The 26689-nt window shown below is 36.6% G+C and overlaps 2 protein-coding genes across 2 annotated transcripts in view; one reads left to right on the plus strand and one right to left on the minus strand.

Annotated features, from left to right (window-relative positions):
* Positions 1-26689, plus strand: part of CLK1 (CDC like kinase 1) — a 747223-nt gene that overhangs the window by 238973 nt on the left and 481561 nt on the right. The window lies entirely within an intron of this gene.
* The window catches only part of LOC126008679 (aldehyde oxidase 4-like), a 127403-nt gene that overhangs the window by 51112 nt on the left and 49602 nt on the right, over positions 1-26689 (minus strand). The window contains exons 7-16 of the mRNA XM_049772918.1: positions 24807-24868; positions 19260-19346; positions 18616-18696; positions 16178-16322; positions 15877-15969; positions 15158-15309; positions 9069-9162; positions 5765-5874; positions 2975-3159; positions 1831-1993 (exon numbers count right to left, since the gene is read on the minus strand). Of these exons, the coding sequence (XP_049628875.1) occupies positions 1831-1993; positions 2975-3159; positions 5765-5874; positions 9069-9162; positions 15158-15309; positions 15877-15969; positions 16178-16322; positions 18616-18696; positions 19260-19346; positions 24807-24868 (1172 nt within the window). The remainder of the gene's footprint in view (positions 1-1830; positions 1994-2974; positions 3160-5764; positions 5875-9068; positions 9163-15157; positions 15310-15876; positions 15970-16177; positions 16323-18615; positions 18697-19259; positions 19347-24806; positions 24869-26689) is intronic.

The following is a 26689-nucleotide window of genomic DNA, read 5'->3' on the forward strand; positions in this document are numbered from 1 at the left end:
CTCCATGCTCAGAAATCACCCCTGGCAGGCTTGGGGGACCATATGGAATGCCAGGATTTGAACCACCAACCTTCTGCATGAAAGGCAAATGCCTTACCTCCATGCTATCTTTCCGGTCCCTGCAATACAAATGTTAATAGTAGGACTATAGTTGATCTATTTTTTTTTGCTGCTTTTCTACTTTAAATTCTTCTGATAGTAAACATAATACAATACGCATAATTTAAGGAATACATAATAATATATAGTAGGTATAATATAAAACATGCTAAATATACTAAATAATATGTTGTATATTAATATATTTAAAAGCATTTAAATATGCTATGTACTATATAATAAAAGATATAAGATGTATAACAGAGGGATTGGATAGTTAGTACAGGGCCCTTAACTTGCACACAGCAGATCCTGGTTCAATATTCAACACTCCATATGGTCACTGAGCACAGAACCAGAAGTAAGTCCTGAGAATCATCTGGTGTGGCTTCCCCTTCCCTCCATGCCCAACTGAAAATAAAACAATGCTGCTAATAAGTAATTTGATAAAATATAATTTCAATGGATTAGCTGAACAAAGTAAAGCTCTCAGTCAAAAGAACAATGTGGTAGTCATTTGCCATTTGGGGTTTAGTTTATCAGGGGGCACTTAGAACGATGAGTGATATTCTGAGAAACACTTCTCTGGATTACATTTAAAACTAAACTAAGAAAAAATAACTAGTAACAGTAGCTAGTAACAAGTTCAATGTTCCATATAAGAGATTAATAATAAATCTCTATAACCAGGCCATATGATCATTATGTCATGATGTTTCTGAAGAATATTTAATTAAATTGAAAGATGTTTGGTACTAAATGGAATAAGAAAGTTATATGGAGAAGTTCCATAGGGTTTTATATATATCTATCTATATAGTTATATATATGCATATACTTACATAGATACATAAAAATAAGTAATTTTAAGTTAGACACCAAAAGATTAAAAATAATTATGGGTTAAAATAATTTTTCTTTGCCTTTATGAAATATTTACATTAAAATTTAACCATGATTTAGGTTATATGTTTACAATGGTGTTATTGTTTATGCTTTTAAGATACACAGTTACTGCCCTTAAAAATTCTTACATCAACACTTAAAAATACTAATAAGACCATTTGCACACACATGCACACACACACACATATACACACACACACACATATCCATATATTTGGCCTCCCAAGCAATTTTCAGCTTGCTGATCCTGGGGGTTCAATCCAAAGGCCTAAGATGCAGAACTGTTTGGTCCCTGTGGTACTGGGGCTATCCTGATGGTGCTGGGTGTCACCAAGGATATAGACAGCAATGGTCAGAGGGCCTTCAAGGCTACACCCAATGATGGCAGGAAAGGCTATATTATATAAGGGTTCATACTCAGGTCCTGGTGTATGCAAAGTATATACTCATGACTGGTGGATTATCTCCTGGCCTAATCATATGGGTATTGTTTTAATTCAAAACTGTACTTAAAACCAGAAAATAAGGGGTAATTTATTTTATTAAGGACTTTATCTATTATAGGTCAATAGGTCATAAGCCACACTGTTTCTAGGACAAGTAGATTGACAAAGTTATCCCCTTCTTCAGTAGTAAAGGAGAAGACCATGGGAAGGACAGAATCCAAGAAGGACCAAATTGAAGCTGTGGGAGTTTGGGAAAAACTTCACTAGGGCGCTGTCCCAGGTATCCTCTAAGTGTCATCAACACTAGACAGGAGATGTCCTTTGGGGTCACACTCACACTGAAAGGTCAGGGACACAGAGAACCAAAGGAGATCTTTACCATTTGATTCAGTTCTCGTCTCACTTTGAGGTAGAACTTGAAGAGTAAGCTGATGATGAGGGTTCTCCTATATTCTACCATACCCCCCTCAGCTGTTGGAGGGATGGAAATCTCTTCCAGGACCAGCTGGCAGGCTGTACTCAGCATCTGGTCATCCCACTGCCTGGTAGAAAAGAAGCAACAGATCACAACAAGACAAAAGCAGATGCTGAGTTGAGGCCATCAGCAGACAGGTTTGAGGCCTAAACAACACACACTCAAATAGTTACTAGTTACTAGCTTTCTTTCACAGTTGGGGCACAAACAAGGTTTCCAAATTTTCCTTACTGAGTCCTTCTATACTGTCATTTAAAGCGATGTAAAGCTTTAAATAAAGATGTACAGATGTTAATTTACCTCAATTAGCTTGAGTAAAATACGACTTAAAATCCAAAGCCTCCCAAGATCCAGGATTCTGTATCATTCATTCATTGGTGTGTCTTTAGCAACTAGACCACCCCTAGAATACATACTTTACCCATAACGAGGGTTATGGTAAATGACTGAGCCATTGATGTTAGTAAAATACAAAACATGCACAAATTAAAGTTTCTACTGAAAGGTCTCAGAAGCACCCAGTAACATCAGTTACTGTCATATCTGATGAAAAATTGCATTCAACTGCAAATGATTGGTGAAAAGTAAATATGATGGGTAGATAAAAATTCTTATAGAAACACTCTTGGAGGATTTTTATGCCTTAATTTCCAAATATTAGACATAATGAGATGACAAAAAGAAGTTCACCTAATTTTTGGTAATATGCCAGCTTTCTTCTGTTTAAGGATATTTTCAGATGTCTCAAAACACAGTATTGGAAATAATAACTTATTTCTATGGGCCAATTAAAAGTAAATATTTGAAGACAATAGCCACTCACATTTACTTATCCTTTAGTCTTTTTATAAAAAAAATCCCAAAGAATCGTGGTACTGGAAAGAATTGCTTTTGAGTGACTTTTGTTTTCTTTATTCTTTTCTGCAATACTTACACACCTTCTTTATGGTTATAAATATATTTTATATTTGTCAAACTATGCTTCAAGTGCTCTCTTCCACATAATATTAATATATAAAGACTTGAGCTTTGTGCTCCTGTGACATACTTTCCAATGAGTTGCCTGCAGGTCTGACTAGCAGATACAACTGTGGGTCCAACATTTCCATAGAACATTTGAAGGTCTTTTATGGTGTTGGTGCCATCTTCAAACTTCACACTCATGCCAGCATTAACAATGGCAAAGGCATTCTCCTGAAGCTGGGCCAGCCGAAGACCTGACACAAAGTGCCACTGAAAGCAGAGAAAACACCTAGAATTTTCAGTCCTGAGCTCCAATGTCTTGCCTTATGGAGCAAAACAGCAGAGCAACAATATTATGAGTATAATGAAAAGGATCCTGTGAATGATATAAGAGTTCTTGAATAGCTATTATTATTGACCAACACATTGTGGATTATGTGAGTCTATACAGTGATGGTCTAGGTGATATATATGTAGTAACACTGATTCCTCATATCAACTCACTTCAACTTCCAATTGACTGATGAAGAACTTGGGAGATAAAGGTAATAGGCTAGATCACTCAGGAAGTGCAGAACTCTGGTGTAAACATGAACAGTCTGACCTCTAGAACTGACTCTAGGGTCAACCTAGATCATCACATGCCACCCTGAATAAGTGACTTGAATTATTTGCATCTTTCTTTGGGGAGTCACACCTGGCAGTGCTCAGGGGTTACCCCTGGCTTTGCACTCAGAAATCGCTCCTGATAGGCTCAGGAGACCTTATGGGATGCTGAGATTCAAACCACTATCCGACCTGGATCTGCTGCGTGCAAGGCAAATGCCCTACTGCTGTGCTATCTCTCTGGTCCTGAATTATTTTCATCTTAATTTCTTTCAAATGATTAAAGTTGGGTTTAACTGGGTGGTGCTTCCATGGCTGTGAAAGAAGGGGAAAGAGCAGGAACTGGGGAATCATTCAACATGGCTCCACTTGCTCTCTTTTAGTTTAGGGTTGTAAGTGAATTTTATTTGAACAAAGACCAGTGCTGTGAATAAAAGAGGGAAGGTTTGAGGACCACTGAACTGAATGTTCTCCAAAGTTGTTTCTAACACCTTATCTGTCATTCTAGGTTAACATGCATGACTGCTAAGAAACTTAGAGCCACAGAGTTGAGAAGACTTGTACACCCAGCATCTTACTGGGGATATGGAAAATAAATCCTACTGCAAGGATAAAACAATTTTGATTAATGAATTATCAATAGGGATCAATAAAGAAAAGATTACAGTATTAAGACACTCTAACTATATTGACTTATCAGAGACTTTCCTTTTCTGTTGTCTTACTCTTAAGAGTCTCTTACCTACATGAGCCTCCTAAGTCATTTACCGCTCAGTTCGTCCTCCAACAAATAGACCCTCTATCTTTCTTATGGCGAATTCTTCCTAAAATACCACTATTACTAAAATTTTGCCCATGATCAAATGCCTTCAAAGGTTACTATGTGATGTTAGAACTTGTATGAAGTTGTCCAAACTTAGTGATATGACGATAGATACTCTTGGTGATAGAGGTCTTGCCTCTCTCCCTGTCTTTTGCCCCAGAGGTTGGTTCCAGTGACTTCATGAGTCTGTCCTGTTGTCTGTCTTTCAAAAGGCCATTCCTCTCATTGCTCTCTTATTTTTCTTTCTCCTAGTTGGAAAGACCACCCTTTTCTCTCAGTGATCTAAGCTCAATCCCCCCATCATCTGAACTATTCAGAGCATGTCTGAGATGATCTGTTAGTTGTTATTTCAGCTTCTTCCTCTTTGATTTAGAGACTTTCAAGGACATGAATGTGTCTTATAAATCCTTACATGTCTTCTGAGTTTAACACTGTGCCTGACAGTTAGGGAGTTAATAGGTAAATCAATTTAATTAAAATATTTTATTTTAAGAATTTGGTAAATACATGTTCGTCTTGGACATGTTTTTATGTGAATGAACTTTTAATTTACTACTTGCTGTAAATAAATAAAATAAATAAATAATAAATAATAAACTTGTAGATAATGTTGCCAACAGTTTTATTTAAGCTTGTCAAAGTTACATATTTAACTGAAAACAAAAAAATTTTCTCCATATATATAAGGCTCTCTTTCTGAGGAAGGTAGGGCTCATGGAAATGCTTTTGTTTCTAATTTATTTAATAGCAAAATAAAATAATATGAGGAGATAATACCAAACACATGATTATATTAAACTGTATATTTTAAATTTATTATATATAAGTTGTATGATTATATATTATATATTATATAGGTAGTAATTTCTTTTTTTTTTTTTTTTTGGTTTTTGGGTCACATCCGGCGGTGCTCAGGGGTTACTCCTGGCTGTCTGCTCAGAAATAGCTCCTGGCAGGCACGGGGGACCATATGGGAAACCGGGATTCGAACCAACCATCTTTGGTCCTGGATCAGCTGCTTGCAAGGCAAACACCACTGTGCTATCTCTCCGGGCCCGTAATTTCTTTTTTTTTTTGTTTTTGGCTCTGCTCAGAAATGCTCCTGGAAGGCTTGGAGGACCATATGCGATGCTGGGATTTGAACCACCGTCCTTCTGCATGAAAGGCAAATGCTCTACCTCTATGCTACCTCTCCAGCCCCAGATAGTAATATTTTTAATTTTAATTTTTTGAATAAAAAAGGGGTGCATGAAAAAAATGTTCCAAAGTCAATTAAGGTCACTGTGGCTCTAATATGAACCATACAAAGGGTCACTTGGAAATCTTTTGGGACTAGCTGCCCAAGTCATCCTAAAATAGTTACTTGGAAAGATGGGGATCACTGACCCTCTAGGGGGGATATCTCTTCAGTGTAATGCAGTGGACAGAGGGTCAGAGAGTTCTCACCTGAGAAGAGTGGGGAATAAAAACAGACAATATAACCTCTTCTGGCTTCAGGTTGGCTGCAGGTGATCTTTCAAGAAAGGGGCCATCTAATGGAATTTGCCGCTCTCCATCTATTAAAGAAAGTGATCTTCATTAGAATGATCCTGTCACATCAGTCAATAAATATCTGGGTGTAGCTGTGATATATCTAGTGTGAAGAAAGATCTTAGAGTAGGTTCATGGTTTGGGATTTGAGTTCCAGTTCCCAGAGTGAGTTGTGAGTTGTCTTACATTATTCAGAGAACAGACAGGACTTTTAATTTTTCATTAGTTGAATAACAAGGCCAGGTCAAGTAAGTTGCACTGTGAATCTAGTTCATATTTCTCACTGTGTTCTCCACACTCACAAATCTGGCCTTGAAGAATGTCAGAGATTTTTCCAAAAAACCCATCATACATTGTTGGTTTATAAAAGGGCACCGTGTATCTTATAAATTGGAAAGGTGAAGGTCAGAGAAGTAAAGTAACCTGTGAAGATGCAGGCATAGTTAGTTGACCCAGTTGGGGGCTCTGACATGTGGCTTTTTAATAATCTTAAACACATATGGTTATCCGAATGTCATCAGATTCACAATGTTTAAGAACACACGATTCTATTCTTTTTTGTTTTGCTTTTGGGCTACAGCCAGTGGCTCTCAGGGGTTACTGCTGGCTCTGTGCTCAGAAATTGCTCGGGAGACCATATGAGATGCCAGGGATCAAATCCGGGTCTGTCCTGGCTCTCCACATGCAAGGCAAAAGCCCTACCACTGTGCTATCGTGCCTGTCCCCCATACTATTTATTTAAAACTTTTCATTGAGGCACCATTGTTTTCAAGAGTATGGAAGTTGTTTCACAGTTGCCATGTTGCTACAACCAATCTCGCCACACATGCTTTACACTTTCCCATCTTCTCCTATCTACTTTTTCCTCCCCCATCTCTCTTAGACTCTTCAGCATCCAATTCTTAAATATGATATCTTAAAGAAAACATCTCTTTTTTTGAAATCAGAAAGCTATTTATGAGAAAAAAGAAAGCTATTTATGATTGGATTTCAAGTATTTAATGTTTCAACAGTAATCCCTTCATCAGTGTTTACTTTCCTCTATCAGTGGCCTCTTCATCTCCATTTTATCTCACTTACCAGTCTGCTTCTATAAAGATAATTAAAAAAATTAATTTGGGGCCAGAGCAATATTACAGTAAGGTGTTTGCCTTGCACCTGGCCAACCTGGGTTCGATCCCCGGCATCCTGTATGCCAAGAGTGATTTCTGAGCACAGAGCAGGAGTAACCCCTGAGAGCTGCCAGGTGTGGCCCAATAACCAAAAATAAATAAATAAATAAATATATAAAACAAATAATTTAAAGCATTGTGATTTACCAAGTTATTATAGTTAAGTTTTAGAAATATAATGTTTCAACACCGATCCCACCACTAGTATCAACCTCCTTCCACTAAAGTTCCCAGAGTCCATCCTGTATCTCCCTTCACTCCCATCCAGCAATAACAGGCACCTTTTTAAGTTTGGTTGTTAAAGTTTAGGTCTCAGATTTCATTGTTGTTGATGCCATGGCTTGGATATTTAGTTCTGCCCTTTCTTAATCCACCAATGCACCCGAGTTCTCTTGGTCCCTATCCCCCATTATTTCAAATCATCTTTCTCCTTCTCCATTAAATTTCCTTCCTTCTCCTCACAGTACTTTGGATTCTAGAGTGTTCTAGACTAGTGTTTTTCAACCTTTTTTTTGTGCAGAGGCACACTTTTTCCATAAAAAACAAAAACAAAAAACAACAAGAAACAAAAAACCATGAGGCACACCACCATTAAAAATGTAAAAAATGTAAAAAAATTTAACTCTGTGCCTACATTGACTATATATAAAGTAATTCTCTGATTGGTCTATTTGTGAACCAAAGCCATATGTTACAAATGAATTGGAATTTTTCCCATAGCACACCAGACAATATTTTTGACATACTAGTGTGCCATGGCATAGTGGTTGAAAAAAGCTGTTCTAGCCAACTTACATTTAAATCACTGCATTCCTTTATGCAATTATTATAAATACCACATATAAGTTATATCATCCTGTATTTATCCTTCTTTTGGCTTCATTTAATATATCTTTCAGCTCCATCAATGTTGCAGCAAATTGCATGACTGCAAGGGAATGCTTTTTTTAAATATAATTTTTTTCACTGTAGTTTCCAGTACTGTTGCTGAAGAGTTTCTTACATAGTACTTTATTTGCCACCTTTAAGCACCACTTCCTCCTCCTTCTGGTTGAACATGTCCCTCCACCATAGACATTACCCCTTTCTGTCTGATACCCCATCCCTCGGGGGACATCACAAACAAACAAACAGCAACTTGCATATTTCCTTCTGAACATCAGTTCTGTTGTTCTTTGTTTTCATTGTCTTTGGATTTTCATTATTCACTATTGTTTTTCTTTATATTCTACGTATGAAAGAGATCATTCTGTATCAGTGTCTAAAGAGAATGTGTCTAAAGAGATGGAGTATGTGGTTTCTCAGTAGATCACATACTTTGCACACCCCTACTCAGAAAGAAGAAAAATTACTATCTTGTATTCATAGCCATATGAATTATATGCACATATTATTTCCTTAAGTTTTTATATTTTCCTCTAGATTCAAGTTGTCTTGGAATAAAGAGAAAAGTAATAATATATCTCACAAACAATTTAATTAGAATTTAAAAGTGCTCATGAAAGTTGCCATCTGTATGAAACTTACAAATAAAATATACCATGAAATTTAAAACCACAGAGATGTCTTTCATTAATTTTGCCTTTGCAGTTTTGTTAATGCAATTCAGATGTCATAAATGTGGCCAAATAGTTCAGAAAAAAGGTCAGGTCTTCTGTATATTCTGTTTTTTAGATACAGAAGATCTAAAAGACAGGATAATTTATTTCCATTTCATCTGTATCTTAGAGGCCATTTAGATATAGTATGTTAACATTTGGTGAGATTAAGTTAGATACATGTGGTTTACTGGAATTACATAATAGAAAGAAATAATTAGGGACCAGTGATAGCACAGTGGTAAGGTGTTTGCCTTGCACGTGGGTGACCCGAGAAGAACCTGGGTTCAATTCCCAGCATCCCATTTAGTCCCCAGAGACTGCCAGGAGTGATTTCTGATGGCAGAGACAGGAGTAACCCCTCAGCATCACCAAGTGTGACCTCAAAAACAAAAACAAAACAAAACAAAAAAATAACTAAAATAAATTTCCTACAGCTTGGTCTCTTACCTTTAGATATCAGATTGATGGTAGCTTTTGCTGCAGCTAAAATAGGATTTAAGTCTGAAAATTCAAGCCTGCCAGCCATGTGTCCTCCTATAGTCTAAATAGAAAAAGAAAACATGAAAGCTACTTAGTTATCCACAAATAAAGAACAATTGTATACAGGGATCTTGTGTACATTTTTTTATTCTCTTTCTGTTTCATAGAAAGATTTGGCAAGAGTCTTAAGGGAACTAGAGAGATTTTGAAAACATATAGTATAAGATGTATACTTTGGACTCCAATGGAGACTTAGTTCTTGAGAAAATGTTTCTTTTCATGTGCAAGTAGGAGACCAAGTTTCTCTGAGAACTGACCCAAGTGTGAGAATCCAATAATAGGGCAGACAGTTTGAAACAAGAGTAAAGCATAAAAGACAGGATGTGTAAATATTCAAATTCATAGTATCTGCTGTGCTTTTGTATATAAATTTCTGTTGCCCAACTTTATTAAAGAAAAACATTCAAAGAATAAATGAAAAGATTCCTTGAAAATAATAACAATAAAGATTCAAGCTATCAGAATTTATGGTAGACAGCAAAAGCTGTACTACAGGGAAAATTCATAGCAATACTATGGCCTACATGAAGAAAAAGCCTCAAATCAAAGCCTAAACATATGCCTCAAAAATCTGAAGAAAGTACAGCAAACAAATCTAAAAAATAGAGAAATAGTAGAAGAGAGCAGAAATCAAGAACAACAATAATAACAAAAATCATTCAAAGAACCAATGAAACCAGGAGGCAGTTTTTCAAAGAAATAAATAAGACAGATAAACTTTTAGTTAGACTCATGAGAAAAAAATGAAAGTGTTCAAATAAATTGGAGAAATTACAATGAACCCTTCAGTAACTCCAAATATAATGAGACATTACTATTAACAACTTTAAGTTCATAAATTGGAGAACCTATAAGAAATAGAAAGATTCTTAGAGTCATGTATTCTCCCTAAGCTAATTGAACAGGAAGTAGAAATCCTAAAGAGGCTAATCACAAATAAGTAAATTAATGTCCCCAGGAATTAAAATCCTGGTTAGTTTATAGAAGATTCATTGTCTTTACTCTTCAAGCTCTTTCAAAATATCTAGATGCAGGAATCCTTGCTACCACTCTATAAAGCTAATATTACACTAAAACTCAAAGCAGAGATAGTTCCCAAAAAAGAAAAGAACATTGATGCAAAAATTCATTATAAAATCTTAGCTAACCCAATCCAATGACATATTGAAAAAACCACATACCTCAATCAAATGGGATCCATCCCAGGGATTCAAGGATGGTTCAACATACACAAATCAAGTAACATAATACACCACTTTAATGAAAGGAAAGAATAAAGCATCAAATCAATTGATGCAGAGAAAGCTTTTTTTTTTAAAAATAAGATCCAACATCCATTTTTATAAGATCCAACATCCATTCAAGATAAAAACTCTCAACAAAATAGGAGTAGATGGAATTTTTTCAAAATAATAATGACCATCTATAACAAACTTACAGCCTGTCTCATTTTGGGGGGGGGGCTTTTGAGTCACACCCGGTGAGGCTCAGGGCTTTGTACTCAGAAGTCGCTCCTGGTAGGCTAGGGGGACCATATGGGATGCCGATATTTGAACCAGGGTCCGTCCTGTGTTGGCTGCGTGCAAGGCAAACTCCTTACTGCTGTGCTATTGCTCCAGCATCCTGTCTCATTTCATTTGGGGGCGGGGGGGGATTTGGGCCACACCCAGCGGTGCTCAGGGGTTACTCCTGGCTGTCTGCTCAGAAATAGCTCCTGGCAGGCATGGGGGACCATATGGGACACTGGGATTCGAACCAACCACCTTAGGTCCTGGATCGGCTGCTTGCAAGGCAAATGCCATTGTGCTTGCTATCTCTCCGCCCCCCACCCCATCTCATTCTTAATGATGAAAAACTGAAACCATATTCTCTGAGATTAAACAGAGTAAGGATGCTCACTATCTTCACTTTTATTTAATATATATTTGAAGTCCTTACTACAGCAATCAGGGAAGAGCAACAATTCAAAAGAATCCACATTAGAAAAGAAGTCAAATTATGACTATTTGCAGGTAATATAATATTATACATAGAAGACCCGAAAAAATTCCCAAATAGCTCTTTGAAACAATAAATCAATTAAAAGTCAAACAGCCTACAAAATCTTATATTTTGTAGTTGCATTCTTCTATACAAAACAAAGTATCAGAAGAGGAAAAAATTGGGGCAGGAGAGATAGCATGGAGATAGGGCATTTGCCTTGCATGCAGAAGGATGGTGGTTTGAATCCTGGCATTCCATATGGTCCTCCGAGCCTGCCAGGAGCGATTTCTGAGCAAAGAGCCAGGAGTGACCCCTGAGCGCCACCGGGTGTGACCCAAAAACCATTAAAAAAAAAAGAAGAGGAAAATATTAAGGAGTTTATATCATTTAAAATAGTACCTCAAAAATCAAGTATCTAGAATCAACTTAACAAAAAATATGGAAGACGTATTCCATGGTAACTTTAAATCACTTAAGAAAGAGATAAAAGAATTTAAGAAATGATAAAATATTCCATACTCATGGATTCAAAGAATCACTATTGTTAAAATGACTTTTTTTTTTACCTGTACTATGATATAAATTTAATGCAATCTGCATTCAAATTCAGACAACATTATTCAAGGATCAAAAACGGTCAATAATAAAGTTTGTATAGAATGAAAAAATACACTAAAAGCCAATGCCATGCTAAAAATAAGAATATAGAGGTATATCTTTAGTTAATTTAGAACTTTATTATATAGTTATAATGATCAAAACTGTCTGGTGCCAGAATAAAGATAGGCTTTTTGATCAATGAACTCTTTCACCTTGATACCAAAAGATGTTGCCATAAAAGAAAATTACAGACCAATATCCCTGATGAACATAGATGCAAAGATCCTCAACAAAATTCTTGCAAATAGGAACCAATGCCTTATCAAGGTCATTCACCATGGTCTAGTAGGTTTCATCCCAAAAGTGCAAGGATGGTTTAACATCCATTAATCAATCAACATAATACACAATGTCAACAAAACAAAAATAAAAACCATATGATCATATCAATAGATGCTGAGAAAGTATTTGATAAGGCCCAACACCTATTCTTGATAAAATAAAAACCTCTTATCAAGATGGGAATGAAGGAAACTTTTCTCTCTATATTCAAGTCCATCTACCACCAGTCAATGGCAAATATCATCCTCAATGGAGAAAAACTCAAAGCCTTTCCTGTAAAATATGTTACAAGACAGGGTTGCCCTCTCTCATCACTCCTATTCAACATAGTACTGGAAGTACTTGCTATAGTGATTAGACAAGAAAAAAGATATCAAGGGCATCCAGATAGGAAAGGAAGAAGTCAAGCTCTCACTGTTTGCAGATGACATGATACTCTACTTAGAAAACCCTAAAGACTCTACCAAAAAGCTTCTAGACACAATAGATTCATATAGCAAAGTGTCTGCAATTAACAAGCAAAAATCAATGGCCTTAGTATATACCAACAATTATAGAGAAGAAGTGGACATTAAAAATCAATCCCATTCACATTATTATCACACACAAACTCAAATATTTTGGAGTCAACTTAACTAAAGAGGTGAAGGACCTATACAAAGAAAACTACAAAACACTGCTTCAAGAAATAAAAGAGAACACAAGGAAATGGAGACACATACCCTGCTCATAGAGTTGCAAGATTAAAATGATTAAAATGGCAATACTCCTCAAAACATTGTACAGATTTAATACAATCCCTCTAAGGACACCATGAAATTCTTCAAAGAAGTGGATCAAACACTCCTGAAATTCATTTGGAACAATAAACATCCACAAATAGCTAAACAAATTCATGGGGAAAATATGGGAGGCATTACTTTCCTCAATTTTAAATGTATAACAAAGCAATAGTTATTAAAACAGTATGGTATTGGAATAAAGACAGATCCTCAGATCAGTGGAATAGACTTGAATATTCAGAGAATGTTCCCCAGATATACAATGAACTAATCTTTGATGAAGAGACAAGAAATCCAAAATGAAGCAAGGAAAGCCTCTTCAACAAGTGGTGCTGGCACAACTGGTTAGTCACTTGGAAAAAAGTGCACTCAGACCCCCAGCTAATACCATGTACAAATGTAAAATCCAAATGGATTAAAGACCTGGAACCATAAGGTATATATAACAACACTTAGATAAAACACTTCCTGACATTGAGACTAAAGGCATCCTCAAGGATGAAACAATATTCTACAAACAAGTGGAAGCAGAGATAAACAGATTGGACTATATTGAGCTAAGAAGCTTCTGCATCACAAAGGAAATAATACCTAGGATACAAGAGCCACCCAAAGAATGGGAGAAACTTTCACCCAATACCCATCAGATAAGGGACTAATATCCAAAATATACAAGCCACTGACAGAACTTTACAAAAAAATATCTAACCCCATCAAAAAATGGGGAGAAGATATGAACAGACACTTCCTCAAAGAAGAAATACAAATGGCCAAAAGCTACATGAAAAAATGCATCACTAATCATTAGAAAGATGCAAATCAAAGCAACTATGAGGTACCATTTCAGGCCACAGAGACTGGTGTACACCACAAAAATGAGAATAAGCAGTGCTGGCAGGGATGTGGGGAGAAAGAAACTCTTATTCACTGCTGGTGGGAATGCCGTCTAGTCCATCCCTTATGGAAAACAATATGGAGATTCCTCAAAAAAACTGGAAATTGAGCTCCCATATGACCCAGTGATACCACTTCTAGGGATATGCCCTAAGAACACAAAAATACAATTCAAAAATCCCTTCCTCACACCTATATTTATTGCACTGCTATTTACAATAGCCAGACTCTAAAAACAGCCAAGATGCCCTTCAGCAGAGCAATGGCTAAAGAAACTGTGTTACATATACACAACGAAATATTATGCAGCTGTCAGGAAAGATGAGGTCATGAAATTTTCCTATACTGGGATGTACATGGAATCTATTATTCTGAGTGAAATGAGTCAGAGGGAAAGAGATAGACACAGAATGATCTCACTCATCTATGGGTTTTAAGAAAAATTAAAGACATTATTGTAATAAGTACCAAAGATAATAGATTTAAGGGCCAGAAGAACCAGTTCACAATATGAAGCTCACCACAAAGAGTGGTGAATGCTGTTATGGAAATAACTACACTAACAACTAGCATGACAATGCTAATGAATGAGAGAAGTAGAATGCCTGTCTTGAATACAGACAGGGGTGGGGAGGAGATAGGGGGACATTGGTAGTGGGAGGGTTGCACTGGGTGTTTTGTTTATGACCGAAGTCCAATTACAATCACGCTTATAGTTATTGTGCTTAAATAAAGATTTTATAAAAGAAAAATATTATAGGTCATAAGATAGAATTAGAATTTGGACATTTTTTAAATAAAGAGTTAAAATATGTTAAAAACAATGTAAAGGGTGTTTACATTGTAGAACTGAAACTCAATCATGAACAACTTTGAAAATATGAAAAAAAAAAACCACCAACTGTATTGTGAACAACCTTGTAACCACAGTGTTTAAATAAGGTAATTAAAAAATTTGGAATTTTGGGCCCGGAGAGATAGCACAGCGGCGTTTACCTTGTAAGCAGCCAATCCAAGGACCAAAGGTGGTTGGTTCGAATCCCGGTGTCCCATATGGTCCCCCGTGCCTGCCAGGAGCTATTTCTGAGCAGACAGCCAGGAGTAACCCCTGAGCACCGCCGGGTGTGGCCCAAAAACAAAAAAAAAAAAAACAAAAAAAAATTTGGAATTTTTAGACTCCAATAGTATAATCTCATGACAAAAATATGCCACTTCTTTGCAGTCACATATATACATACATTGTGACCCCTTTCACTTGAGGCATATCCCCTACAAATAATGTGGATACTTATTTGACATTGACTTGTTTTTATTCAAAACAATATTTGTTAAACTCAGAAAAACTATTCATCTGTCCACAACTGTAACTAACTTCATATAATCTAGAGAACATACCGCCATATTCCTAATCTGGGATCCAGCAAGAGTTCTCAGATGCTTCAGGAGGGCGCGGCAGGTTTTAGTCTTCTCCCTTAGTTGTTCCGAAACAATGAATTGCAAAGCTTCCTTCAACTGGGCCAGGGTGCAACCTGCACCTATTATGATTCCTGGACAGAATATGGCGGAAGATAATCTTCAAGCAAAAGAGGACTTCATAAAAAGTCTTTAAATATCTTTCTCATAATAATTGGAATGACAGAAATTAAGACCATTAAAGAGTTTCTGGGACTTTTCTTTATACCAAATATTATTTTTTTAGTATTTCAGCAACTAGTTGAGGTAGACAGAATCATTACAGATCCTAGGACAATATGGTTTTCACAGACCAATAGTACTGAAGAAACATTTTTAAAAAGCCTACAGAAAGCACAATAAGCACACACACTCCCTCTCTCATTCTCTTATTGTGTTTTGACCATACCTGGGTACTCTCAGGGCTTACTCCTGCCTCTGTGCTTAGGGGATAATATGGGAGGATTCTGAGGCTCAAACCCAAGCCAGCTGCATGCAGGCCAAGTGTCCTACCTGCTCTACTTTCTCCCCAAAATGTTTTCGAATTTATAAATGAGAGAAATATAAATGATATTGCAAACTGTTCAGATTACCTAGTGCATGTAATTATTAATAGCCATGAATAGCCAATGCAACATCTATTTTGAAACCTAGTTGCTTACCATCATCTCTGGTGTCCACAAAATTCATTTCTGAAAGCTCAAGTGGAGATATGAAAACTGGGTAAAATTCACCCTTGAATTTAATATTGGGTCCTTAAGAAGAAAAATAATTAAAAAATTAGAAACTTAACACAGTGGATGCTAATTGAAATTCCTTACTGACAATTCATATTGGAAATTATAATGCAAATGACCTAGAATTTCACATATGAAGAGTTTAAAAGGAGACACAGATATATGGGTTAGTTAATCCTTAGTTTCCTAAGGCATTAAATTAGAAACATTCCTAAAAACCACCTACCTACTGTAGTATTCCCCATGATGAGGGGGGCATTAGGGAACTTGGCTTTTGTCTCCAAAAGGTCATTCAGGGTCACAGGGGTGATCCAGATGCTCTTTTCTCCTTGGAAAGTCAGCCTCCTCTTGTTGGGGTCTTCAGCCATTCTCTGCAGAGAAGCAAAGCTAATAGATTTTAAAGGAAGATGACTGGACTTAAGTTGTGAATATATTGACTGTTCTGTATATCCAAAGGGTCTTCTTAGTCCGTTTGTGTTTCTAGTAATCAGAAAAAATTAGCTTTACCAGAAACTACCTACATTGATCATCAGAATAGTATGACATCCTAAAGAATCTTACAATTGGTATCAATTCCTTCACTACATGCAGAATAAACTATGTTTGTGAAGTGAGTGTGTGAAGAGATTTCATGGTATAGTGTCTTAGTCTGAAGTTAAAGGGCTTGGCTTTTTATTTATGTTTTGTTTTAATAGGGGCTCAGAAGTACCTCCTCTTTGGGAATTAGACTATTGTTTGTTTTCTGCTTGTTTTGTAGGACAAAAATTCTTACAGCCAAATATTCTTGAAAGAATATTTTAAATCACTCACCAACTACAGTGTAAGTAGGCTTTTAAATATAAATACATATGTAATTCTACATGTTTACATATGCATTCATGCATTTTATATGCTTCTATGAACACAGCCATATTCACATATGTGCAGTTTTTAAATACATATTTCCACATTCCTGCAGGCACACACATATTCTTCAAATACATACATATTCTTCAAATACTGGGTGTGTTAAAATTCTTGCACTATAAGTGAGGCATGGGGACAAAAGCCAATGGAAAATCCAGTCAGTAGAATCATGTCCCTCTTTGCATGATTATAAAACAGGATGCTGGTAATATCAAAGTATTCTTTTTATCATGCTACCAACATCTTCCAATTGATATAACTGAGTTGAATCATTGAGGTAAAATATAAGAATATTGTAATTCCATTGTGATAGTTTGACTTCTATTTTTCCATTTTCCATTACACTTTACAAAATGCCTTTAATCTTTTTCAGAGGATAGCTCTGTGACCTTGTGTAAGTTACCTATATTCTCCATGGTTAAGGACTCAGGGATTAATGCTCAGGGATTACTTCTAACTTTATGCTCAGGGAATTACTACTGAGGGCTATATTTCTATATATATAGAAATTGAATCCCGGTTTACTACATGCAAGTCCAACCTGATATACTATCTCTCCAATCCTTGAGCTCAAGGTTTTAAACTGAGTGTCTTGAACCAAAGCATCACTGAGATCCTGGCAGCAGCATCTTTTTATTTTATTTTATTTTATTTTATTTTATTTTATTTTATTTTTGGTTTTTCAGGCCACACCCATTTGATTCTCAGGGGTTACTCCTGGCTAAGCGCTCAGAAATTGCCCCTGGCTTGGGGGGACCATATGGAATGCGGGATTGAACCGCGTTTCTTCCTTGACTAGCGCTCGCAAGGCAGACACCTTACCTCTAGCGCCACCTCACCGGTCCCAGCATCTTTTTATTCTATCTGCTTTTAATTATGTGGATAAGTTCCAAAAAGTGGGTTATAATCCCTTTGCCATGTTGCACATCTAATTACTTTTTTTTTTGTTTTTGTTTTTGGGCCACACCCGGCAGTACTCAGGGGTTACTCCTGGCTGTCTGTTCAAAAATAGCTCCTGGCAGGCACGGGGGGACCATATGGGACACAGGGATTCGAACCAACCACCTTTGGTCCTGGATCGGCTGCTTGCAAGGCAAATGCCGCTGTGCTATCTCTCTGGGCCCCACATCTAAATACTTTTAATGTTAAAGCATTTGTGATGCTATAAATAGTACAATTTAGACACAACTATTGGGACAAGGGGTTATGTCAGATTGATTGAGGAGAAGGCCTGGATAAGTGGTTTGTTTATAAGATCTTCAATTCAGAAAAGCCAAGTAGAAAATGACGTGTGTGTATGTGTGTGTGTGTGTGTGTGTGTGTGTGTGTGTGTGTGTGTGTGTGTGTGTGTGTGGTTGTGTGTGTGTTGGAGGAGGGAATAAGAGGGTGGAGGGTTCTGCAGCCATTTTATCTCTGCTACTTCTCACAGAAAGAAATTCTCTGAAGACAAACACTAGAGATTTCTGACTCATCAGTTTAGGTAGTTCCCTTTGACCTGCAGAAGTCTAGCCTGGCTAGATTAATTTAGATAAGCAAATGTCTGTCCTGGTTCTGAGGATTGTTAGTTGCAGACAATAAATTCGTAATGTACTGGAGAGTTGTGATTGTCAGTCCAGGAGGCTCTTAGCCCACTGACCCATGCTTTTCCCTCTTATTTCTGTCTTGTCTTCTTAATCCTCAGTGTCCCTGCTTCAAATCCATTTACCTGAGGCAGGTCCTTGGCATGCTTCCTGAGACAACAAAGGCAAAATCACTTACAATCAGTTCAGGAGGAAATATCGGCTCTTGGGATGGATCCAAGGGCTGGAACTCTTCTTCATTATACAGTTTGGTGCACATCTAAACAAAAACAAAACCCAAGAGAGTCTAAGTTACTATGAAATGTCCAGGCATGTCTAAGGGTCTGACTTCAGAGTCAAGACCTATATCTCTGACATCAAAGTCCTAAAAGTCAAGGTGACCACCCCAAGTGAAATTCTTCCACCCTCAGAGGACTAGTATGTTATCCTACAAATCTGATACACCCTGAGCTTTCACCTTTGGTGTCAAAATTGGGTTTGAAACTTCTGTGTTGAGTCTCAGGTATTTGTAGGTATTTGTTTGCCATAATCATGAACAGGCTTGGGTCCCATGAAGTACTTAGGGACATTGTGGTAGTGTGAGGAGATACAGGGTCAAACCAGATTGAAGCATACCATGTCGTATGCTTCTGAAGAAAATGGTTTTCTGAGATGAATGGCACACGAACAATGTGGGCAGGCTAAGTTCTTAGGCCAATCTGAAGGCTGTAGCCACTCATTAACTTTGACCTTGACTCACTAAGAATAGAAAGCTTGACTCCATTTGGATGGGTGTGTCGACTCTTCAGTCATTTCCAGCTGAAACAAAATCTAGACACTTACCTTTTCTGGTGCTTTCTCTAAAGATTTCTCTTCTTGATCCATGCAGCATTCACCAGATCCTTTTATTGGACAAACTTTTATTGATTTCTTAGGAAAAAATGAAAAGTCACTGGTTTCTTTCTTTTCTTTTCTTTTTAAGCAAAGCCACTGGTTGATTCTTTTAATACCAACCCCATTATCTGGCAACACTTAGATCCAGGAGCTCTGGAAGAGCTCACCCTTGTCCTCAGAAATTCTGTGATGGGACAGGGCAGAGAAGAAACTCTTTTATCACTGAGCACGAAGAGCACACAACAGGCATTGTACTGCATGATTATCAAGCATTATTACACAATTTTCAGGGCTTCTAGGAAGGTGGGGCCAGTCAGCTAAGCCTCCCACTTGAAATAAACAGTTATATTGTACTTACTAAAAAATAAAAGAAAAAAAACCCTAAAAAGTAAAAACAAAAGCCATTTTTATTTTAGAGGTGATATGCTGATTTTTTTTTTTAGGGAGGAGTTAGGGCCACACTTGGTGATACTCAGGAGTTGGTTAATCCTACCTTTATGTTCAGGAGTGACCCCTGGTAGTGTTCAGAGAACTATATGATATACCAAGCATACAATCAGGGTTGGCTAACAGGTTGTATTCAAGGCAAGTGCCTGATCCTCTGTACTAGCTCTTCAACCCCATTAGAATCTTCCATGGAAGTTTCAGAAAGACAAACTACTGTTAAGAATTTCTTGGGGCCAATATTAGAAATGATGGTGGGGACTGTGTAGTTAGGGCAGAGAAGAAACCACTATAATAGTTGGGAATGATCATCTGGACAAGAATTGGGAACTTAAAGAAAGTAAAGTGATCTGTATAATACCCTTACAGTAATGATATTGCAAAACATGTTGCCTAAAAGGAAAATAGTGGTGGGAATGAGAGAGAAGAGAGAGAGAGACAAAGAGAGAGAGAGAAGAGAGAGAGAGGAAGAGAGAGAAGTATCTTCAGTAGAGGCAGACTGAACAAGGGAAAATGGAAGAGGAGGAAGAGGAGGGTGACAGGAAATTGGTGGCAGGCAATGAACACTGGTGAAGAGATGGGTGTTGAACATTGTATGACTGAAACTCAACTAGAAACAACTCTTTAATTCTTTTTTTTTTTTGGTTTTTGGGTCTCACCCGGCAGTGCTCAGGAGTTACTCCTGGCTCCATGCTCAGAAGTCACTCCTGGCAAGTGCAGGGGACCATATGGGACGCCGGGATTCGAACCGATGACCTTTTGCATGAGAGGCAAACGCCTTACCTCTATGCTATCTCTCCGGCCCCAACTCTTTAATTCTTATCTCATGTTGATTTAATAAAATTTTTTAAAAAATAATTTAATCAGAGTTTGATCCAAAGTACCCTATATGTTCCCCTAAGCACTGTCAGGAGTGATCCCTGAGCAAAGAGCCAGGATTATGCTTGAGTACTACTGGGTGTGGCCCCCCTAATATGAAAAGAAGTTCTAAACACAATCATAAATAAACAGAAATGTGATTTTATTCAGATATTATTATAATTACTATGAATGAATTAGATGATTGAAGTCCCAAACCATTTTAAATTAATTTTCAAAACATTTTATGCAGATGCAGAGGAATGTAGTTCAGCTGCACTCATCCATCAATTACTGCAACTATCAGACTAGTTACTGCTTTTTCTGTTTGTCCTTTATAAGAGCAGATATAACCTTGGGTATGGATAGTTTGGAAATGTGTGATTTTACTGCATAATCAGTCAGAAAGACTGACTTTTTGTTCGTGCTTTAACACATTTTGGGTCAGTTTGTTGAATTAGGAAAATAATACTTCTCACAAACATATTTACTAGATTTAAATTCAAAGGTATACACATATCTGACACATGATAAGTGTTGCAGAAGATTTTTACTTAGAAAATTTTTACTCAGAAGACAATCTTCTACACAATGAAGAGTAAGGGCTCTGTGTCAATGGTAAACACAATGAAGAAATTTATCTTAGAGGCCAAATGTGAAAACTCAGAGTGATCATGACAAAGGTTTAAGTGATAAAGGCATTTTATTTATATCTTTTGTCTTCAAGAAGATAATTAGTATTCAAGAAAACCATATGGAATTTCTCTTTTCTGTATCGCATGATAATATATTAAGTATCCATATGGTAAAGTAGAAATATTATCTTACACAGTAATTAAAATAAGTTGGCCTCTATTTTGTAAATCTTTTTGAAATTCTTTAGTGCCAATTACAAAGTATTCACACAAATAAATAAAGAACATTTTTATAGTATTAGGAATTAATAAATGTAGCTTGAGTTACTTTTGGTCAATAAAATTATTATCATTAGTTTTAATTTTCAACTCATATTCAGCTATGCTCAGGGCTTATTCCTGGCTCTGGGCTCAGGGATGATCCCTGGAATGGGATCCTATGTAGGTTCAAACCTGAATTGGTCATGTGTAAGGCAAGTATCTTATTTGCTATACTATATCCCCTAGATTACATTAATTTTTAATGAGCACTCTGAAAATGCTCTAACTGAAATTTTGTTGAAATTATTTCACCTCTTGACATTCAGTTTTCTGAAAACTTTATGTATTTCACACTATTCCCTTGTACTTTACGTCAAATTGCTAATTTGCAACTTCCTTCATCCTATATGATTTCTTGGTTTCTCACTTTTTTTTTTTTAAAGTGGCAGGGGTTCTTTCTCACTGCATTTTAAATTTTTGTTGTTTATTTGTTTGGGGCAACATCTAAGAGTGCTCAGAATTTAGTTCTGGGCCAAAGAGATAGCATGGAGGTAAGGTGTTTGCCTTTCATTGGTTTGAATCCCGGCATCCCATATGGTCCCCCGAGCATACCAGGAGTGATTTCTGAGAGTGGAGCCAGGAGTAACCCCTGAGTGCTGCCAGGTGTGACCCAAAAACCAAAACAAACAAACAAAAAACTTAGTTCTGGCACTGTGATCAAGGATCACTCATGGAAGTGCTCATTAGACTATATAGAGGCCAGGAATTGAGCCTATGTTGGGGCTGTGTAAAAGGCAAACTCCCTATCTGCTGTGCTATCTCTTTAGCGCCTGTACTTCCATTTTGGGGAAGTTATGATTCTACTATTTCACTTCCTTTCAGGTATATTTCTGTGGACATATCTGCCACCAGGATCCAGATCTTTTTTCCTCATGCACAGCATATAATCTAGTCCTTGCTCTCACATTTATCATGTCTTTCTTTTATTGATATAGTGTATTATGTTGAATGATTTGTGTATGTTAAACTATCCTTTTATCTATGAAATGAATCATACTTGATATATGATATTTTTGATGAATTGTTCCTGAGCTGTTATCTGTAAAGATGTGTATTATTTTTTTAAACTTGAATGAGAGTTAATCTGGGTGAAGTCTCTTGGTAAGGTTCATTTCTTTCCTTTTTTTTAAAAACTGTAGTTCACAGTTACCTTTCAGCCTGAAGGATTGCTTGTTGATCAGTCTGCTGTAAATCTAAGGATGCTCCTTGGTATATGATTTATTTTTGATAAAATGCTTTCAGTATTCTTTCTCCATCTATGGTTTTAATCATTGTGACTAGGATGTGCCTTGAAGTATTTTTATTTGGGTTTCTTTTAGTTGGTATCTTTGGGCATCCAGCATGTGGGTTCCTGCGTTCTTAAGCTCTGGAACTTCTCAGGAATGATGTCTTTGACTGTTGATTCTATATAGAGATTTTCTTCCTGATTTTCTGGGACCCTACTGATTCTTACATTGTTTCTGTTAAATTTATTCCAAAGTTCTATTGTCATCTGTTTATTTATTTTGAGGATTTTTTTCATCTTCTGCTGTTGTCTGATGGTGTTAATAGAGCTCAAGGATTCAGTTCTCAGCAACTGTTACCTGTTGGTGAGGTCTTCCTGTGAGTGTTTCATTTTGTTTACTATATTTTTCAGTTCTGTCATTTCTGTTTGAAGTTTTCTCATTTCTATTCTCATATTCTCTTGAGCCTTATTGACTATCCTTTTCATGGTTTCTTTGAGTCCTTGGACATCCTCAGCCTTTCCTCTCTAAAGTTATTATCAGAGAGGCTATACAGGTGGCTGAGACTAGTTGGGCCTTCAGAATACCAATCTTCATACACTAAGCATAGTGAGGTTCTGTTTTGCTTTCCATTGTGACCTTTTCTGAGTTTTAGTTTTTTTTTATGTATTGTCATAGCGCTCATTGACTAGAAGAAATGCATTATAGTTCTCTTCTCAGGGAACACTGCCAATCTGTCTTTATACCTCCATTTATTGGGTCTCTGTGGCTTGGCAAAAACAGCTGGTGTGGCTGGAAGACCTTTTCCCTTGTCCTGGTACTTCTTTTTCCCTGAGGATGCACTGACCTGAGTCAAAGAGGACCCTGTTGCTTGTCTGTTTGTCTGGCTCTGTTCTTGTGACTCTACTATGCATTTCTAAGCTATCCTTCAGGTAAGTATCAATAATTTTCCTTCTGATATTTTTCTCTTTCACTCAGCTTAAGAACAACAGTAACAATCTACTCTTAGCGTTTGAACACCAACATAAAGAAGAGCCAAAAAATTCTTCATAATTTTGAAATCTAAATAATATATTTTACTCCCTAGTGCTTCAGACATATCAATTACTTAGCTGGACTTTGAAAATATATGATTTTTCCTACTTTCAAGAGAATTTTTTTGTATAGAATTTTCTATAACCTAATTCCACTCATCCATTTCTATCATCTGCTTTAAGACCCATTTCAAAATTCTGCTTTAATAAGTCTCCTTTGAGTCATCATTACCTGATGAGTAGGGTTTTTTTGTTTGGTTTAGGTCCATGCCCACTGATACTCAGCAATTACCTTTGACTCAGTGCTTGGGAGTTATTCTTGGTAGTACTTAGTGAATCGTGATGTGCTGGAATCAAACCCAAGGTTCCAGCATACATTTTAATCCTTTGAACTATTAATCAGGTCCTACTTCTTCAATTTTGTATTCCTTTAAAACTAATATACATGCTATATATTGATTGTAAATATCTTGATTTTCAATTATAATTTTATTGTCTTAGTCTATTTTATTTTCTTTGAAAAGGCTGTGTTTCTTTAAAATCATGCACTATATGCTTGCTTTCTTTTTTGTTTGGTTTTTGGGGCACACTGGTGGCACTCAGGGGTTACTCTTGATTCTGCTTTCAGAAATCACTCCTGGAAGGCATGGGGAATCATATGAGATGCCAGGATTTGAACCACTATTCTTCCTGGTTCACTGTATGCAAGGCAAATGCCCTACTACTGTGCTATCTCTCTGGCCCTATGTACTTTATTTCTTTATAAAGTGCCTAGTTTAGGGCTATAAACTAAAATATATGGTAAGTTTATGAAAAATATAATCTATAACAGCATGATTTCAGTAGTTTGAAAGGTCAATATTGGCTATTTAAAGATTATTTAATCCAATAGATAACTTAAATTAAATATTTACTTACATATAAAATAAATATATAATAGACACATGCATGCATATAATATGAATTATATTTTGAACTTACATTGTTGAAAGTTTTTACACTTTCAATAATTGGTCGATATCCTGTACAGCGACACAGGTTTCCTGATTAAGAAGAAGTCAAATTTTAAAAATGACATAGAAACATATTTGTGTTTCATGCTTTCAAAAGAATACATATATAGTAGTAATAAGATTCATTTCTGCTTCCCAAACTATCAAAATGATTATTTGGAAATGAATAAAGACCAGAGATGTTCGCACCACAGAGACTGGCATGCATGCCAAAGAACAAAAACAATCAGTGCTGGTGAGGATGTGGGGAGAAAGGAACTCTCATTCACTGCTGGTGGAAATGCCATCTAGTCCATCCCTTATGGAAAACAATATAAAGATTTATTAAAAAACTGAAAACTGAGCTTCCATATGATCCAGCTATACCACTCCTAAGGATCTACCCTACAAACTCAAAAACACAATACAAAAATCCCTTTCTCACACCTATATTCATTGCTGTGCTATTTACAATAGACTCTGGAAATAACCAAGATGCTCTTCAACAGATGAATGGCTAAAGAAATTGTGTTACATATACACCATGGAATATTATGGAGCTGTCATGAGAGATGAAGTCATGATATTTTCCTAAATATGAATGTACATGGAATCTATTATGCTGAGTGAAATAAATCAGAGGGAGACACACACACACATAATAGTCTCACTCATCTTTGGGTTTTAAGAAAAGTAAAAGACATTGAAATAATTTCCATGAGGGTCAGAAGGACCCCCTCAAGATATGAATCTCAGCACAAAGAGTGATGAGTGCAATTAGAGAAATAGCTACACTGAGAACTATCATAACAGTGTCAGTGAGTGAGGGATGTAGAAAGCCTGTCTCAAATACAGGTGGGGGGTTGGGAATAGGGGAGGAAGGAGATGGGGGTATTGGTTATGGAAAGGTTGCACTGGTGAAGGGAGGTGTTCTTTTTATGACTGAAACCCAACTACAATCATGTTTGTAAACAAGGTGGTTAAATAAAGATATTATTAAAAAAAAAAAAAACAGAGGCTGGAGAGATAGCATGGAAGTAGGGAGTTTGCCTTGCATGCAGAAGGACGGTGGTTTGAATTCCGGCATCCTATATGGTTCCCTGAGCCAGCAAGGAGTGATTTCTGAGTGTAGAGCCAGGAGTAACCCCTGAGCGATGCCGGGCGTGACACAAACAAACAAACAAAACCAGAGATGTTCTTTAAAATAGATATTGTGATATACCACAAAACTCTCTCTTTTTTTCCCCAGTCAACTTTTCCTATCCTGTTTCTCATCCAGTTCATGCCACTGTCACGCTTCTCAAATAGCTCTTATGTGGCCCTTTTAAAAAGCTTTTCTCCTCAATCTCTTTTCCCTTGAATGTCCTTTTAGAGAAAGCATGCCATTTGTCAAGGTCCTTGGTCCCTAACTCCATGGGATCAGCTAGCTATAATACCCCATTTAAGTCCATTTCTCTCGATTTCTTACTGTGGACTCAACAAGAGTGGTGTGGGAAAGAGTCATATAAGCACATGTCTACTCTTTTATTTCTACCTTTAGAGAAAGATTGATTCCTAGATGTTCTTTTTATTATTTATTTATTTATTTATTTATTTATTATTGTCACAAGTATTTGAAATAAGCAAACAAGAATTATGCTTAGAAAAGACTGAAAGAAAACAAACGTATCTGGCTGTACTGTTTCCTGGTGACAAAACTATGAGTTTTCCTTTGTCCTTTAAATTTTTCAGTTTTTCATAATGGGAATGTTTAATTTTTTAACTACACTCAATGGTGCTCATGACTTAGTCCTTGTGGGCAAGGACCATAATGGGTGTGTGTGTGTATATATACATAATATACATATATTATATACACATAATATATAATTT

Source organism: Suncus etruscus, chromosome 5 (assembly GCF_024139225.1).
Source record: "Suncus etruscus isolate mSunEtr1 chromosome 5, mSunEtr1.pri.cur, whole genome shotgun sequence".
In the NCBI taxonomy this organism is placed as follows: Eukaryota; Metazoa; Chordata; class Mammalia; order Eulipotyphla; family Soricidae; genus Suncus; species Suncus etruscus.